We start from the raw sequence: 15,780 nt of genomic DNA on the forward strand, positions 1-15,780 counted from the left end.
TTCCTAAAGTCATTAAGAGTGAAGCACTGATATCAATCCACATACAGCCTAATAAATCAGGTTATTCCAGAAGTTTGTCAAGTGGGGCATTATTGCACTAATGACAAAAATAATTAAACTTTTTGTAATATCTAATCAGAACTGGAATCCAGTCTCCTTAGGCTGTCTTCACATGTAAGCTGTTGAACAAGACTGAACAGGACATGTATAGCACAGCCACAGAAGACTCAGGTGCTGCAAAATGTCAGCTAGAAGTTCAAACTTGCAAGTCCTAATGGCCTAAACACACTGCAGAACACTACACTACTAATTCCACACTTCACATTTAATTTAACTTTTCCAGGTTAAGATGATAAAATCTAAGGAAGTACTGTGGATACAGAGCTGTCATTACACTACTGAAGAACACATGGTACCCCAAAACACTATCCTGTTGCATTTTGGCCAATCATTCTTTTTTACTTTCACAACACTGATAGTGGCATGTTGTTCTACTTCAAATGAAGTTAAAGCTTCTTTACTTACAAAAAAAAAAAAAATTAGAGATTATGCATAGAAATATAGTTAAGCTGCTGATGCCCATACACCCTCTTCCCTGTCACTACTCTTCCCAAAGCACTGACTTCAGTGCTTCCAGCAAAGGATGTAATGCTCAAAACCTGAAAGCCATCATCCAATGATCCAAAAGGAGTTAAGAGCATGATTCTCAAGTGATATATACCTGTTAATACTTCAGCTACAGAACAATTTGGGGAAGAGGGAAGAAAAGGATTTTGGCAGTCATACCCTGTATCATACTTTGCACTACGAATTTTGGTGTTGTTCAAGTTACAAACTAAGACATTTATCACAACACAGTTAAGATCTGAGATGTCTGATAACACAGAATCAAGATTTATCTGAACTCACATTAAATTTTGTGATTCTAAAAAGGTTACGGGTTATTTTTATAATCTTCACATTTTATTTTCTGCTAAGAAAAACCAAAACAGCAACACCAAACAATTAAGCTTTGACTTTTACCTGTCTTGGAACACTGCAATTAGAAGGAGGAGGAAGAATACCCAACTGATGGAAAGTATTCAAACCAAATGTGTAAACATATCCATCTTCTGTTAGAACAACAGTATGATCCTTAGCTGCAGCTATCTGGGAGCACTGATGACCAGTTAAGCCTTCCACAAGTCTTGGAACCTGAATCAGGAAAAAAAAAAAGTTGATATAAAAGCATATTGTTTTATTATTAACCAGCGGCCATCTAGGAAACTAAAGTTACACCAAAGACAGTCATGATCAAATATTGAAACAAAGATAAAATGCATTTGAACATGCAATACACTCATTAACATAACAAACACGCCCAGTGCTGTAACATTAATTACTGTCATTTGAAATGCTATCAGAGAAGTGTCCTTTTCTATCACAGGAGATCAATTTTAAACCACCTGTTCTGAAATTAGATTGGAAACTACATCTTCAGGACAGCTGAACAAATATTAACTATCACGTGGTATTTTAAATACCACAAACACTAAAGCTATCTCCCTCCAACACAGGATAATCCCAATGAAATTTCACAGAATAAGAAAGCAGTTCTGTATCTTTGAGTCTTCATGCACTCTAAAACAACTTCTCCTTTATTCAACAACATAACATCACAATTTCAAAAAAATCCTAATTTAACAGAATTACTTTCTTTAAAAAGAGAAAATTTGAGCTCCAGTCTCCACTACAGCATTCAGCAACAGAATATCTATTTCTACCAGATACTCGACATTAGAAATTTTAAAAAATTACTGTGCTGCAAGATAAATGCACATTACAAGGTAGGGTAAGATGCTTAAGTCTAAGAACTGTATTGCCATAATATCTTAGTCTTCTCAAATTTTAGTTTTGTGCATTGCAACAATGTACTATTCAAATGAAAACGACCAGTGCCTTTTTACTTAAGTTGCGTAAGTCTAGTAGAAAGCAACCCTACCATCCCTCCTCCTGCCACTACAGCTTCCTGGTACTGTACTGCTGTTTCTCTGCCAAAAAACATTTGCTTCCACTTATCTAGCATCAGCTGGCCTTTAAATCAACTGAGCCATAGCACAAGTTTGACCACAGCATCTAGCTATCTGAAGTTAAACTATAATTAAATGCACATTCCTCTATTCTCTGCCACTTCAGTATTAGCACTGGAGAAGTTTTTCTGTTACTTGGTGGGAAGCAAGGAGTTTGGTTTAAAATGAATGGCAAACTCATTTTGAAAGGACACTAACAGAAACTCTAATTCACTTTTTAGACTTGCTGCTAGAAATAAAAGAAACATCATACTAGAGTACAAGAAGTAACACAAGACAGCATACTAAGCATGTTTGTTCATCACCATGACCCAAGCGCCCTCCTTGTCCATGTCCACATGTATACACTTGGCCTTTGTGGGAAAGGAACACAGAGTGGAACTTGCAGAGTACCACCTGAAAAAAAAAAAAATGGATGGGGAGGAGGCAACATAGGACAGATTAATTTTTCTGGATAATCTGAAAACACTTGCCATAAGTACTTCATGAAGTAGTTCTGCTTTAAAGATATATTCGTGAAAATACAAGTAAGATAGTGGTATTAAATCACAGGACACATAAAACACTTGCTTTATACATACTATGTATGTACTGCCTTAAGCTATTTGAAGAGATCAGCAGTTTCAGTTTATTAAAGTAAGATCAAGCATGGCCTCATAGGCTAACAGAAACTCAAAAGACTGAGTTTTAAGGTCTACAATGCTACCCTCAGAAATGCCAAAGAAAACATGTTAAGACTGCAGCACAGATTGTCTGCCCTGAAATTTTGCTCAAATTGTACTTCAAACTTTCCAATATTCTCAAAGTGAAGTCACAAGAAGTTATGGGAGATGTGTGCTTAACAGTATATGCTGCTTTGAACACAAGATGAATTTTAATTCAACATATACCAAGCCTATTTATTATTCTACTTCAGTTCAGTACTGGAATCACACAGTTACAAAAGTTACAGAAGTAACATGTTTCTGAATGTATTTAATGATATACAAACCATATATCCAAAGCAAATAGTATGAAACCCCCTGTTCTCCCCACCAAAACAGAAAACCACAATTTCAGTAATGGTGGTTGGGGTTGCAGGGAGGTAAGGAGGTGGGCAGAGAGGGGAAGGCACCAGGAACTGTTTTGTCCATGGAAATCTTCAACACTTGATAACTCCTTTGTTACTTTTTCCCCCTTACTTACTTCTCACCAAGAAACATGCCTATGTAATATATTAAGAATACCTGTTTAATATACACGCCATTACGAGGAAAAAGGTCCACCAGTTCAGGATGATGTCTACCCTGCTGACCACCATGACCCAAGGTAAAATTTATATTGCTTCCCCAGGTGTAGACTTCCATGGGATCTGTAATGAAATAGATCCTCTCTGAAGCTTAAATTTATCAGTATTGTGCACATTGATATCAAAAAAACAACTGCTATTTCTATCAAAAATTGAAGAGGGATTTTTTTTTTTTACCTAAAACTGAACTTTAAAACATTTAATAGTATAAGAAGCAAGATACCATGAAAAAATATTCCAATAATACTGTACAGATGATCAACATTAGCATCAGACATCTCACAATTTATGAAGTCCCAATTAGAAACAAAAAATATTGTATACACTGGTACATACATTAATAGATTGTTGAAACAGATCTCATTCAAAACACAAATTAGACTATTTTATTTCTTACCAGTTTTCTTGAACACCACATGGATAGGCCTATCTTTCATCACAAGATCCAGGGCTGATAAGCCTTCTTTATCCTGAATATACAGACTAACACCATGCTGAAAGAGGAGAGGAGAAGAATTGAAGTTAATTTTAACTGCACAGCTTGATGTAAACCGGGCAGACCTTTAAGGAGCAAAACATATCTTTAATTGAAGTTTCAGATTGATAAAAGAAAATCTTCAGATTCAAGTAAACTGTAAGCAATTAAAAAACATTGCAAATCTGATCTGCCATATATACATCTTGTTGATATACTAACATAGATTTTATTGTCTCAGCCCTGACTGTGTAATAATCTGTAACCAGCAAAACACAGAGGAAACAGATGTGAAGATAAAGCACTGACATCTAGAAATGGCAAGGATTCACCAAGAATGAATTTACCAGCTTCAAAGGATGCATTTTCTTAGACTGGCATTCTACAGAATCAGTTTTTACAATCTAGACAAGTGACAAAATTTAAAAAAAAAAATACTATTACTTTAAAAATAAGCAAGGAACAGAGTTTCACAGCTGGTGAGAAAAGGCAAGGAGGACACAAACAGCCAGGAAAGAGAGCACTAGGGAAGGTTCAGAGGTACAAAGCTTGTACAGGTCATTTTTTCAGAACTTAGAGAAATAGATAATCTCTGTAAAGAGTACTGCTACAGCAGCATTGATTTTAGGAAGGAAGTCAAGTGTCATCAATCACTTCCCAAAAGGGAAGAACTCCAGATGTCTTCAAACAGAACCTAATGGCCAACACAGCTGTACCTGTGTACCTGAGGTCATGGCTAATACAAAGGAAACCTTAGAAAACCTCACACTTAAGAGGTAAAAACATGAAATACAACTTTATCTGGAAAAACATTCCCCAGAAGAAAAACAGCATACATTCTCCAAATTATAAAGACAACCCTAGTGCAACAGGGCTGGGATTAATTCACCATATGACAGAAAAAACTGACCTATTTTTATGACTTAACAGATAGCTGGATATTCTTCATTCTTGGAAGTTGTTTAAAATATTTAGAGGCAGACAGAGGCTGCAGGGATATTCACATGGTCTGAATTTGTGAAAACAAACTCCAGTTACTTGCTGAGTGGCAAATCTTGTAGATATTAGATTAGATACAGTCTGAGAATAAGCCAAGACTGCCTCCAGCCCACAGCAGAAGTCTGCCATCCACACTAGTTTAGGAACCCAGGGGCTGATTCTGGAGCTAGTACTGGTTAACATTCTGACTAACAGCCTGGATTATAGGCTAGAGTGCTGCTCCCTCAGCAAGGGTGATGACAGGAGACCAGGAGGAGTGGCTGATAAGTAAGAGGGTTGTGCTGACATTCAAAGGGACTTTGACAGGCTGGAGCAACAGGCTGAGAGGAGCAACATAAAGTTCAACGTAGGGAAATGCAAATCCTGCCCCTGGGGAGGAACAATCTGGTGAACTGGTACAGCTGGAGGCTGAGTGACTAGAAAGCACCTTAGTAGAAAAGGACTTAGGGCTTCTTGTAGACCACCAGATGACCACAAGCCAGCAAACTCAGAGTTAAGAATGGTGAAAGCATCCAGGGCTGCAGGTGGGAGTGCTGCCAGCAAGCATTACTCAGCACTGGGAAGCCACAGCTGGAGTGCTGGGTTCAGGTCTGGACTCCCAGACAGATAAGGACATACAGGAGCAAGCTCAGCTAAAGACCATGAAAATAATGACTGGGGCATCTGACATTCAAAGAGAAGCTGAGAGAGTTGGGATGCCTAGCCTTGAGAAGGTTTGGGATGGGGGAAGGGGACAGCATGTCTTATCATACATAATAAATACCTAATTGGAGGTAAGAGGTAGGGATCACAATGATATCCAGTGACAGAAAAAGTGGCAATGGGCACAAACTAACATATAAGAAATCCTGTTTAAATCTAAAACACATTTTTACTGAACTGATAGTAACACACTTGAACAGAGATGTCTGATGCTCTTCTCAAAATCCAACTGGACACAGTCCAGGGCAACCTGCTCTAGCTGACCTTGCCTGAGCATGGGGGCAAGACTGGGCAACCTTCAGAGATCTCCTTCTATCTCACCTATTTCATGATTCTATTCTATAATCAGTTTCTGTTGTTGCTGTAATACCTTAAGAACATACCCTCTTTATAACACAGTACAGCAGACAGACTCCAGTTAAAGAACTGGAAGAGAGATCACCCTGCATGAGCTGTTTCGTTTTCTTTCTTAGAAGAATATCAGTAGAGCTGGCTAGCAAAAAAATCTTATTCACTTATGTAACTGACAGAAAAGTAAAAGACATTGGGGAAAACCTGTACAGGCCTCCTGTAAGCAAATATCAAAGATACAGCTAGACACATAGGCACTAGAGGACTGAATACTTTTTCATATATCATGTACAGAATTTCCAGTTTTCTAGAGAATGGAATCATACGTACAATGCTTATAAAAACTTTTTTCAAGTTTACTGAAAAATTCCCCACTCTGTAAGGCAAAAGCACACGAAATAAGTATCAGACCCAAACAGATCCACCATCTCTCTGTTTAAAGGCTAGCAGAAAGCAGAGAGTTACGTCTACAAATGGCTAGTCACTGTAATTTTAAAAGACTGCATTCAAAATGGAAAATTCTCTGTCTTAAAAGGTTTGTTTTTAAATAACCTTGAACTACAAATATTTCATTTTCTCACACAGTTAAAGAGACTCTGAATATCTCAAACATCTCTTGCCTTTGCTGTACTTGCAAAAGGAGGAACAGAAGGAAGATCAATTAAAAATATATACAATTTGCTAATTGGATGGGAAGAAACAGCAGTTGTAAGAAAGGAATAAGGAGGACTGGAGGACTCAGCAAAAGCCCTGGTTTAAAATACTAATGAAATGGAGAGTCACTTAATAGAATACTCCACATCTCGAATTATCTCTTAAATATAGGATTAATTTCTAATTATAACTCCATTTAATTTTCCCTTATTTTATGTTCTCTAACATCAATTGATAAAATTACTGCAGATCTATTTTCAGAGTATCTTTGATCTGACCACTCTCTATTTTTAAGATCCTGAGCCTGATATCATCTACACAAACAAGTCTTCAAGGAAGTCCACAATTAATCAGAGATGCTTTCTCAGTGCTGATTTCTGCATGGGCAAAGGCAGAAATCTGTATGAACAGAGACAACCTTCAAGTAAATCAATGCACTGCAATCTAAACACAGTATTAAGACAAGCTTCAGAAGGCTTCCAGTCAAGTTTAAAAACGCACTTTTACATAAGCAATACAACTCTAAAAATTGCAGATGCCAAGGAAAATTACAGTCGCAAATCACTCACCTTCAGTAATGACAAAACACAATCAATGTATCCATAAAATATACTTCTGTGCAAAGCTGTCCATCCAGACTCTTTGTCTTTTGCCAAGAGATCCACTCCTTTGGTCTCAGCCAACCAGTCCAGCACACCTTTTTTGCCACAAGACGAAGCGAGATGTATAACGTTCCTACCAAAGGCATCTTTGATAGTTGCAGCATTGTAGCAGTAAGAAGAGAGAAAGGCCTTGATCTGGCCTTCACTTCCTCTGGTAACTACAGAAATAACATCCAAAGCATGCTGTAGAGATCGACACTTTGAAGTGCACTCTGGCATGTAAGAATTCATCTTCAGTTCTAAATCTGCTCTTCTCCTTAAGGGGAACAACCCTTAAGTGTATCAAGGCACTCCAATTCAGTACACAACACACTGCCTTAGAAAAATTGTAATTCCAAGGATGTAAATCCAAGTTTATTGAGCTGCCATCAGAAATCTTTGTACTGTTATGTTTGGCACTTGATCCAAATAAATATTTATAAATATATATTTTTAGAAGTCTTATTTCACCATCTTATATAACAAATAATCTTGTCCATAGACACTTCCAAAAGTGAACTACCTCTAGTGTGCAGAGGGGGATACCCCCTCCACACTACTTTATTCTTCTAGAACTCCATAATTGCAGGGGAGACCTGAAAGAGAGCAAACCAGAACAGATTAGCAAACAAACACACTTTTGCCCTGCAACTGTACTGATTTAACTGCATATCAAACTAGCAAGTACAGGAAAAGACAATGTGACAAGGGCTGATTGACCTGCCCCATGCCATCAGAGCTTATACTCAGACATTCAATCAGATTAAAAAAGCATTACTCCCTTCCCCACCCCAGCCTCCAAAGGCACCTCCTATCTTTTATTGACATAAAGTGTTTAGGTCACAAAGTAAACTAGATCCAAAAAAGTTTGCTTTCCCACCCTCAGGGTCCTCAGGATCCTGACTCTTTAGTGTCTAATAGCATCATTACTTTGTGATCAGAAAGCAAAACTGAACTAAAGACTGGGTTGGGGGGAAGCCATCCACCAAAAAATCCCCTCAGCTGTTGAGTACACCATGGCTAACAGAGGCATTGTTAGTAACACAGCAGAAGGAAAGAGAGACCACCGATCTTCACAGCCACTGCAATAAAAGAATTGTGTCCCATTTTCTCCTCCCTGGCCTGAATGCCTACCCATATCTCTAGAAATTTTAATCTGCAGAATCAATAGAAAGGCTCCTCTCCACCACTCCCAGAGTTGCTCACAAAGGTGGATCAGAGGATGGCATCGAAGCAAATAAAAGCAGCTTGTACAAGAGACATGAATTCTGGCACTCATACAGGGTTAAGGTCTAAAGTTCCTGAAACAGGTAAGAAGAAATAAAGGTCTAAGTTGTTAGGGGTAAGGGAGAAAGAAGATAAAGAAAAAGGAAGCAAAAATAAGTCTTCTTCATGAAAATATAGTCACAGTCTGGGGCATACAGCACTTCTGCTTAGCTGTGCATACTTTAGCATATACATCTCTCTCTGGCATCCCTTTTCTCAAAAGTAAAGGAGGCTGACAGAAGAATTCACCAAGCCTATGAAATATCTGCAGTTATAGTCAGAAGTGTCACAAGAAGTGCAGACTGCAGTATAAAAATCACATATAAACCCAGAAAACAGAAAAGGTGAACTACATACATCACTAATTAAGTATGAACTATTAAGACCCCCCAAAAAAATCACACTTCAGTCTTCCAGATATAAGTTTCAAATTGAGTGAAACAATATCCAGTTCATGTTTTTGTTTGCTGTGCAAAATGTAATTCAAAGTTGTTCTACCCACAATTAAAATATTCCAAGAGAAGCTGAGCAATGCCATCCTCAGAACTAAAAAAATAAAACTGAAAATGTTAACAAACCTTCAGAGTGGGAAATGAGTGGGATAGGACAGGGACACACACCAAAAAAAAAACCAATAAAACACAAAACTCCCCCAATCCTACTCAGCTTAGCAGTTGCAGTCATTATAAATCTTCACATCCTACTCCTTGACCACAACCTCATCAAAAAGGTTGAACATAGCTTCCATTGCTTTTTAGCCACTGAATGTATAACCACATTTTCTTAGTATCTTTATTTGCAAAGACATATCAGAAAAATATGATTTTGTTTGGAAAAGAGAAATCCCAGTCCTCCTCGTATTTTAAGAATCAAGATTTCCATAAAGCTACAAGCAATCAGCTTAAAGCAAACATTAGCAATAGAATCTAAACTTTCAAGGAAAAAAAAACATCTAATCCAAAGTATTCATTTAAATATCTCATAACAAAGCCTCTGACAATTAATTTTCCACCTCATTCAGAAGGGTTACAATACTCAGAATGCAAATCTTTGGACCAGAAGTTGTTCAATGTATACCTTCAAAACAAGTTCAAAGAGCAGCAAATGAAAAAAGAAAAAAAAAATTCATTTTTATTCACTACAGTTTAGTCCCTCATCCCTGACCAGGGGCAGCACCAGGAAATCTTTACAAGACTAGAACTGACCACAACTGTTCAGCTTAGATTTGTCACAGCAAGCTTCAGTTCACTCTACAGGCCATTTTCCAAACAACATACAAACTTCCGCAGTAATACAAGAAATTTATCGTATATATGTGTGGACTTTTGTTCTCTGACCTTCTCAAGCCTCAGATTATAAGGAGAAGTAAATCACTGTAACAGGTTTGGAAAAAAGCTCTGATTTCAAGAATACAACCCGACTTGTTGCTTCAATGAATCAAAGTGTGGTAGGTAATTATTAGCACATTCAGACTGCCAGCACATCAAACACCTTTCTAAAACTAATAATTAAACACAAAACACCCTCAAAAAAAAAAATATACCAAAAAACCCAAACATTTCAAGATCTACAGGAAAATATTTATCACATTTCACCAATATGACACTAGGCAATAGAATTATATTTTGGAAGAAGTAAAAATTTTATGCATGCCTTGTAAAGCACATTTTAAATATAGCTCATTGTTTCAACATTACTATTGTTGTTACACAGGAAAATAAAGGTAAAGATAACAAGAACATTGAGAAAAATCAATCAGGGGAGACATAAGGTTGACTAATCTGTTAAACTGGTATGAAATGGCACCACCACCCAAGAAAGCAGTCCTGCTGTCCCCTGTGTCATACCATCCTTTGTGCAAATCCACACCTAAGGCACTGAATTGCATAAGAAAATGATCCAGAAGAAAGCTAATCCTGAGACTTGTGCCATTACAAGGAAAGAACAAAGAGGACAGACAAAAACTTGAAGGCACCTGAGCTCCAGCCTATCAAACACTAAAATAATGTGAATAACAAAGTAAATATTAAAAGAATAAAAAGTCTGCTAGTAAACAGAAATATAAGCTTGCCTATCACACACTAACTCCATCACAGTGACATTTACTTTAGCTATGTGAAACAGGACTCTGCTGTATTATTTCTTTATAAGCCATTCCAACCCAGCCTTTCTTTACTGTAAACATTACAAAACTAAATACTGTATTAGTATATTGATATATATACCTTGATCTCAAGACAGAAGGCTGTAGATCAAGTTTTAACTTAAGGCTGTCACACTGGCAACAAACACTGTCACATTATAACAAAATCTGAAAAAGGGTGATCATCAGATCTGACTGTTACAAAAAGGAAGTTCTTAAGAGAAACCTTAAAACTTTCAAATTGTGAATTAAAGCTCAGGTTAGTGTGAAAGCATTTTCACTATTAAATGCTTTCTTTTAGTATACAGAGTATACTAAAAGAAACACAGTTGAACAGTGAGCACCTAAAATATGCACAAAACAGGAAGCACCAGCATTTTTTAAATTTTGAATTAAGATGATCTAGAACATGGTGCCATTTTGATTATGTGTCTCCACTTTTATTTGCAGATATTTCTGTAGGCTTCTCAGCATGAATCACAATCATGTTATAATACCAGTGTCTTCTTAATGTTGTAATTAAATTACAATTTAATGATGTAATTAAAAGACATAGAAAGCTAAATAAGACTATAATATTTTAACACTTTTATGATACAGTAGGCATATTTGGAATTCAAATTATTTTTAAAAACTGATTCCTAATAAACATTATAGAAAAAAAAATCACAAAAAAAATGAAGGAATTAGAGCAGTGTTCAGAGTATCCCAAAGGTATTTTATTTCAGCAGCAAGTGGTGAAATGAGCTCAGAGACATGAACTATTTATTATACATGTTCACAGCCCAGGAAAATGTATAAGATTGGAACCAATTTGGAAGCAATTCTTTAGTAGCAAGAAAGTGTTTGTGGTATCTTGCCTCCTGCAAGTGGGTAGGTAGGGCTGTCTTACTCAGCTCTCCCCCTCAGAGAAGGCAAAGCACCACTGCACCAGAGCTGTCAGACACCCTCCGCAAAGGAGTGTGGCAGATGCATCATCTGACCCTATGGAGGCAGAACTCCTACAGCTGAAAAGGCAGATTTGTACCTACTGTGCTTCTCCCAAAAATCTGTTTCTCTCAGTAAGTCACTACAAAAATCAAAGCTGTCACACCTCTCCTGAGTATGAAGTGAACAAAGATTCTACAAATACCTTAGTGACTAAGGATGATGGTGATAGATTTTATTTCCTGCAAACAGCAGACATGAAATCTCAACATTTGGGAAAAGCGAACAGAGTTGGCAGAAGCCTCCCACTGTGAAGTTCCAGAAACCCCTCTCTGTGTATCATAGTTGTTATCAATGCATTCCCAATTTCCTCTTTTTCCAGAAAATATTTCCACAGAGGTTGTGTGCTCTCGGCTCAGAGATACAAGGAAACAACAACCAACCCTCACCTCATGGGTGGCAGTGTCAATGTATGTTTCTAGCATCCAGTCTGATTTGATACTAGAACTGCCATCTGTGGCCCTTCTGATTCTTCCTGATGAACGCCTACACTCAGGTATTAGAGCTACAAAAACTTGGCTAACATGGATGTGGATATACTACCAAGACAGTGGCTGGTAGCCACCTGTTGTGCCTTTTTTCATTTAATACAGACAATGGCCTTACATGGAAGTGAAAGAGAACACAGAAGAGATTCAGCTACTCAATATTCAGTGCCACTCAAAGACAGATTGCTGGGTTTGCATCTTCAATGCACACTGCATTGAAGTAACTCAACTGTCAAATTAGTTACATGGCCCTGAAACCCATCTTTGGGCTGCTTTACTAAAAACTTACTTCTCAACACCTTAAAATTGCCATAACTTCATTCCATTCACTGCTTTTTTGTCAGAGTTTATTAATTTATTTTTTCAGTGTTACTGATTTTACTAAATACCAGTGACATCTAAAATGCACATGGTGAAAAATTACCTAGCCCCCCCATAATTTGGCTCTCCCAAAACAGAACTAAGCAATGGTTTCTATTTTTCATATAAAAGAAGCATAGAGCTTTCCTTGTCAATCCTAACACCCTTCCTTTAAAATTTAAAAAAAAAAAAAAAAAGTAAAAATAATAGTTTTTCTGAAGGTACTAAATTAATTTTCTTTTCCTTTCCATAGTAAGTAGCTAAGTGAAGTGAGACTGGCAACACCACACATTTCAGGAAGGTTAAGTCTATCCTAATAAGGGTATAGCAATACCTTAAATATTTCCAGTGTGGAATGGAAGGGGGTTGTTTTTTAAACAAGCATGCTGACATTTCTCCATGTTGGTCCATTTGCATTTGTTTCATAACACCACAAAAGACCAGTAACCATAACAGCACGGAAGTCCTTAAAATATTTGTACCTAAAGCAAACTTCACTACACAGACTACTTGAATAGTAAACTAATAAAAAACAGCTTACAGAAATAATGCCATGGGAATTTGCCATCATGTTACTACTTTTCCAGGACTTTCTGTTGACTGTATTCTTACCTAAAGGCAACTTTCACTAATACATATTAAAGTAACAGTTTAGAATCTGACAAATTGACTAGAAAATTGAGGCTAGGTAGTAATACAACAGCCTTAGCACTGGCATTAAGCAAGATATCCTCAAGGAAACACGGATGAATTCCTAGACAAACAAAGCAAGTATACCTTTCAGGTACAGGTAGCACATTGTCCTAGCCTTTAAAGAACAGTTAGACTATTAATTCCTGCTCAGACTACATATCCACAGATAGTTTCAGAATAGTTCACAGTCACATAGTCACAGACAGTGTTCAGAAATTCCTTGTACATTTGTTGAAGAATGGGCAAAAATCTACACTTTCCAACCCCTTGAACACAAAATGTTCAAGGGGTTGGAAAATAATTGAATGCACAAGGAAAAACAGGTAAATCTAAGCTATGCAGCAGCTAAGAATTATTTAGCACCCTGAAATTCCCTCAGAGAGACCTTTAAAAAAGCAGCTTCTTCTTGACTATATAATAGGAGCATTGAGACACAAAAAACAAGGGTTCTGCTCTCCTCGATGCAGAAAATATCAGAGTCCTGCTTCTAGTTCAGACAGCAAGTTTTAAGAGCAGCAAATAAGTAGAGAATAACTTGGAAAGAGCCACTAGGATTCAGAATGTTTATAGAACAACCCCTGAGTACAAGCAAATTGGATCTCTTTTCTCTTCCTGTGGCTGTGGCTTCAGCAGACCACCCAGAGCCTTTGAATAAGGCATCTGTTACACAAAGAAGAAACATCGAAACTCCAGTCCCTTTTACTCCTGACAGTGGACAAATTTCATAAAAGATTCAGATCATATGTCAGGAAGGATTTTCAAATGACAAATTTGAAAATCCTTCCTGACACATAATCTGAACATGAGGCACATGAGGCTCTCAAAACAGACTAGACAACAAGCAAACCACTCAAGTTATAAATAAATGTGACCTGTCCAGAGGTAAAGCCACAAAGGAAAACCAACTTGCTTTGAAAGACACCACATTCCACCATGCCCACTGTGTCCCCTGGGCCACAGCAGATCCAAGCTGCTTCATTTACTGGGATGGGGCCTCCATGCCACCACTTAGCACAGGTACACCCCAGCACAAATGACCTTTAGAGGTTCTCTCCAGATTTTTCTGTAACTTCCTCCTTCAACAACAACAGCATAATCCTTATCAGAATGAGACATTCAGCAATCCAACAACCCTAATTCAGTTGCTCCTAGCTGAGCTAAGCAGCACTGTCAATTAAAGGCTGACACATCTGTCAAAAAAAGACCAAAGTACCACTGGTAGCTAAATTCAGCTGCAAACGTCAGAGCACATCTATTAGTTGGGAATCATTGTACATAAACAGTAAACTGTGAAATACTGTGCTGCACTTATCTAGAAATACTCAGGACTTCCCATGTTTAATAACTTAATACTGTTTAAAAACATTAAAACAAAGTGCTATAGGCAAAAGTACAGTGAGTGCAACTACAGTCACTTCCACAATCCATCAAGACCTTGTTATAGGCTTTACTGAAACAGATAATGCTGAAGGGAAGTTAAACACAACAAACCACAAGTGTGCACTAGAACTTCACCCCACTTCAAAATATGTCCGAAAAATCATCAAGGACTTTTCCATCTTAGGAAAAAGTGACGTTTTTTATTTAACTGTGAACTTCTGGTACAGTTTTATTGTAGACAACCCACACCAGATGCTGGTGGGCGATTACTGTTTTTGGTAAACCACAAACTGTGACCATTTTCCACAAAGACAGACAACTACACTGACCACATACCCAAAAAAATAAACAGTTGCATTTCGCCTAGGAAGACTGCATGGATGTATCCCTTAAAGATAACTACAAGACCGCGGCTCTCCACTCTTACGGTGCTGGTCTAACTTAGCAGCACTGTGAGCTGCTACAAAAACAGGCAAGTATCACCAAGAAGGAGAAACACGCCAGGCTTTCCCTGAATCCACAGCTAAGGAAACCTGGCAAGAAGCTCATGTCAGAGTCAGGGAGGGGGAAGGTCTGAAGTGCTTCAAGGAGCCAGGGGCAGGCAGAGGGGCAGGGGGCCATTCTGACTGCCACTACACGCGTCCACATAGCCGAGGGGCGAAGAGAGACACAAGAGACCTATTGACACAGGCGACCGAGCCACGAAGCCGGTCTCCTCCCATCCTACGTGGCCGGCTGCCCTTCAGCCTCCTTGGCTGCCTTGCCCGGAGCTCTCCCCATTCCTTCAGCCGCCCACCGCCGCCGTCCCGACCCCTCCGGCAGGACCCGTCCCCGAGCGGCTCCCCCGCCGGCCGCCCGCCCCTCACCAGTCGCTAGATGAATGGACTCGGGCGGGCAGGGCGGGACGCGCGCTGGGCAGCGCGGGGGCTCATCCTCAGTGACTCCGGGGCAGGGCCAGGCTAAGGCGCAGCCGCTACCGCGACAGCTCCGCCGGCGACAGCGGCGGCGACAGCGACAGGCGGGGCCGGCGGCTCGGCGGGGCGCACCGACAGCGGCCGACGCACCCACCAAGAAGCGGAACGCCGATTGGCCGCGGCGCCGCCGCACGTCGCGCGCCGATTGGCTGTGGCTGCCGGCTCGGCCCCGCCCCTCGCGGCCGAGCCCGGATTGACTGACAGGTGGGGTCAGGGGGGGAGCGGGGCCTGGGCGGGGCGCGGTGCCGCAGGGGTTAAACCGGGATGGGCGGCGGCGTGTGGGGATCGCTCCCTGTGCCGGGCAGGGAAG

At 39.2% G+C, this 15,780-nt stretch overlaps 1 protein-coding gene across 2 annotated transcripts in view; it reads right to left on the bottom strand.

Annotated features, from left to right (window-relative positions):
- The window catches only part of IBTK (inhibitor of Bruton tyrosine kinase), a 54,819-nt gene extending 39,261 nt beyond the window's left edge, over nucleotides 1-15,558 (bottom strand). Inside the window, exons 1-6 of one of the 2 annotated variants that reach the window (XM_030267504.4) lie at nucleotides 15,363-15,558; nucleotides 7,108-7,775; nucleotides 3,755-3,851; nucleotides 3,296-3,420; nucleotides 2,355-2,465; nucleotides 1,024-1,194 (exon numbers count right to left, since the gene is read on the bottom strand). In XM_030267504.4, coding sequence (XP_030123364.4) covers nucleotides 1,024-1,194; nucleotides 2,355-2,465; nucleotides 3,296-3,420; nucleotides 3,755-3,851; nucleotides 7,108-7,431 — 828 coding nt within the window. In that variant the 5' untranslated portion in view covers nucleotides 7,432-7,775; nucleotides 15,363-15,558. Of the gene's footprint in view, nucleotides 1-1,023; nucleotides 1,195-2,354; nucleotides 2,466-3,295; nucleotides 3,421-3,754; nucleotides 3,852-7,107; nucleotides 7,776-15,362 lie in introns of those variants that run through there. The other variant, XM_072926604.1, reaches the window with a different exon arrangement.
- Nucleotides 15,559-15,780: the final 222 nt, after the last annotated feature.

This window comes from Taeniopygia guttata, chromosome 3 (genome assembly GCF_048771995.1).
Source record: "Taeniopygia guttata chromosome 3, bTaeGut7.mat, whole genome shotgun sequence".
NCBI lineage: Eukaryota > Metazoa > Chordata > Aves > Passeriformes > Estrildidae > Taeniopygia > Taeniopygia guttata.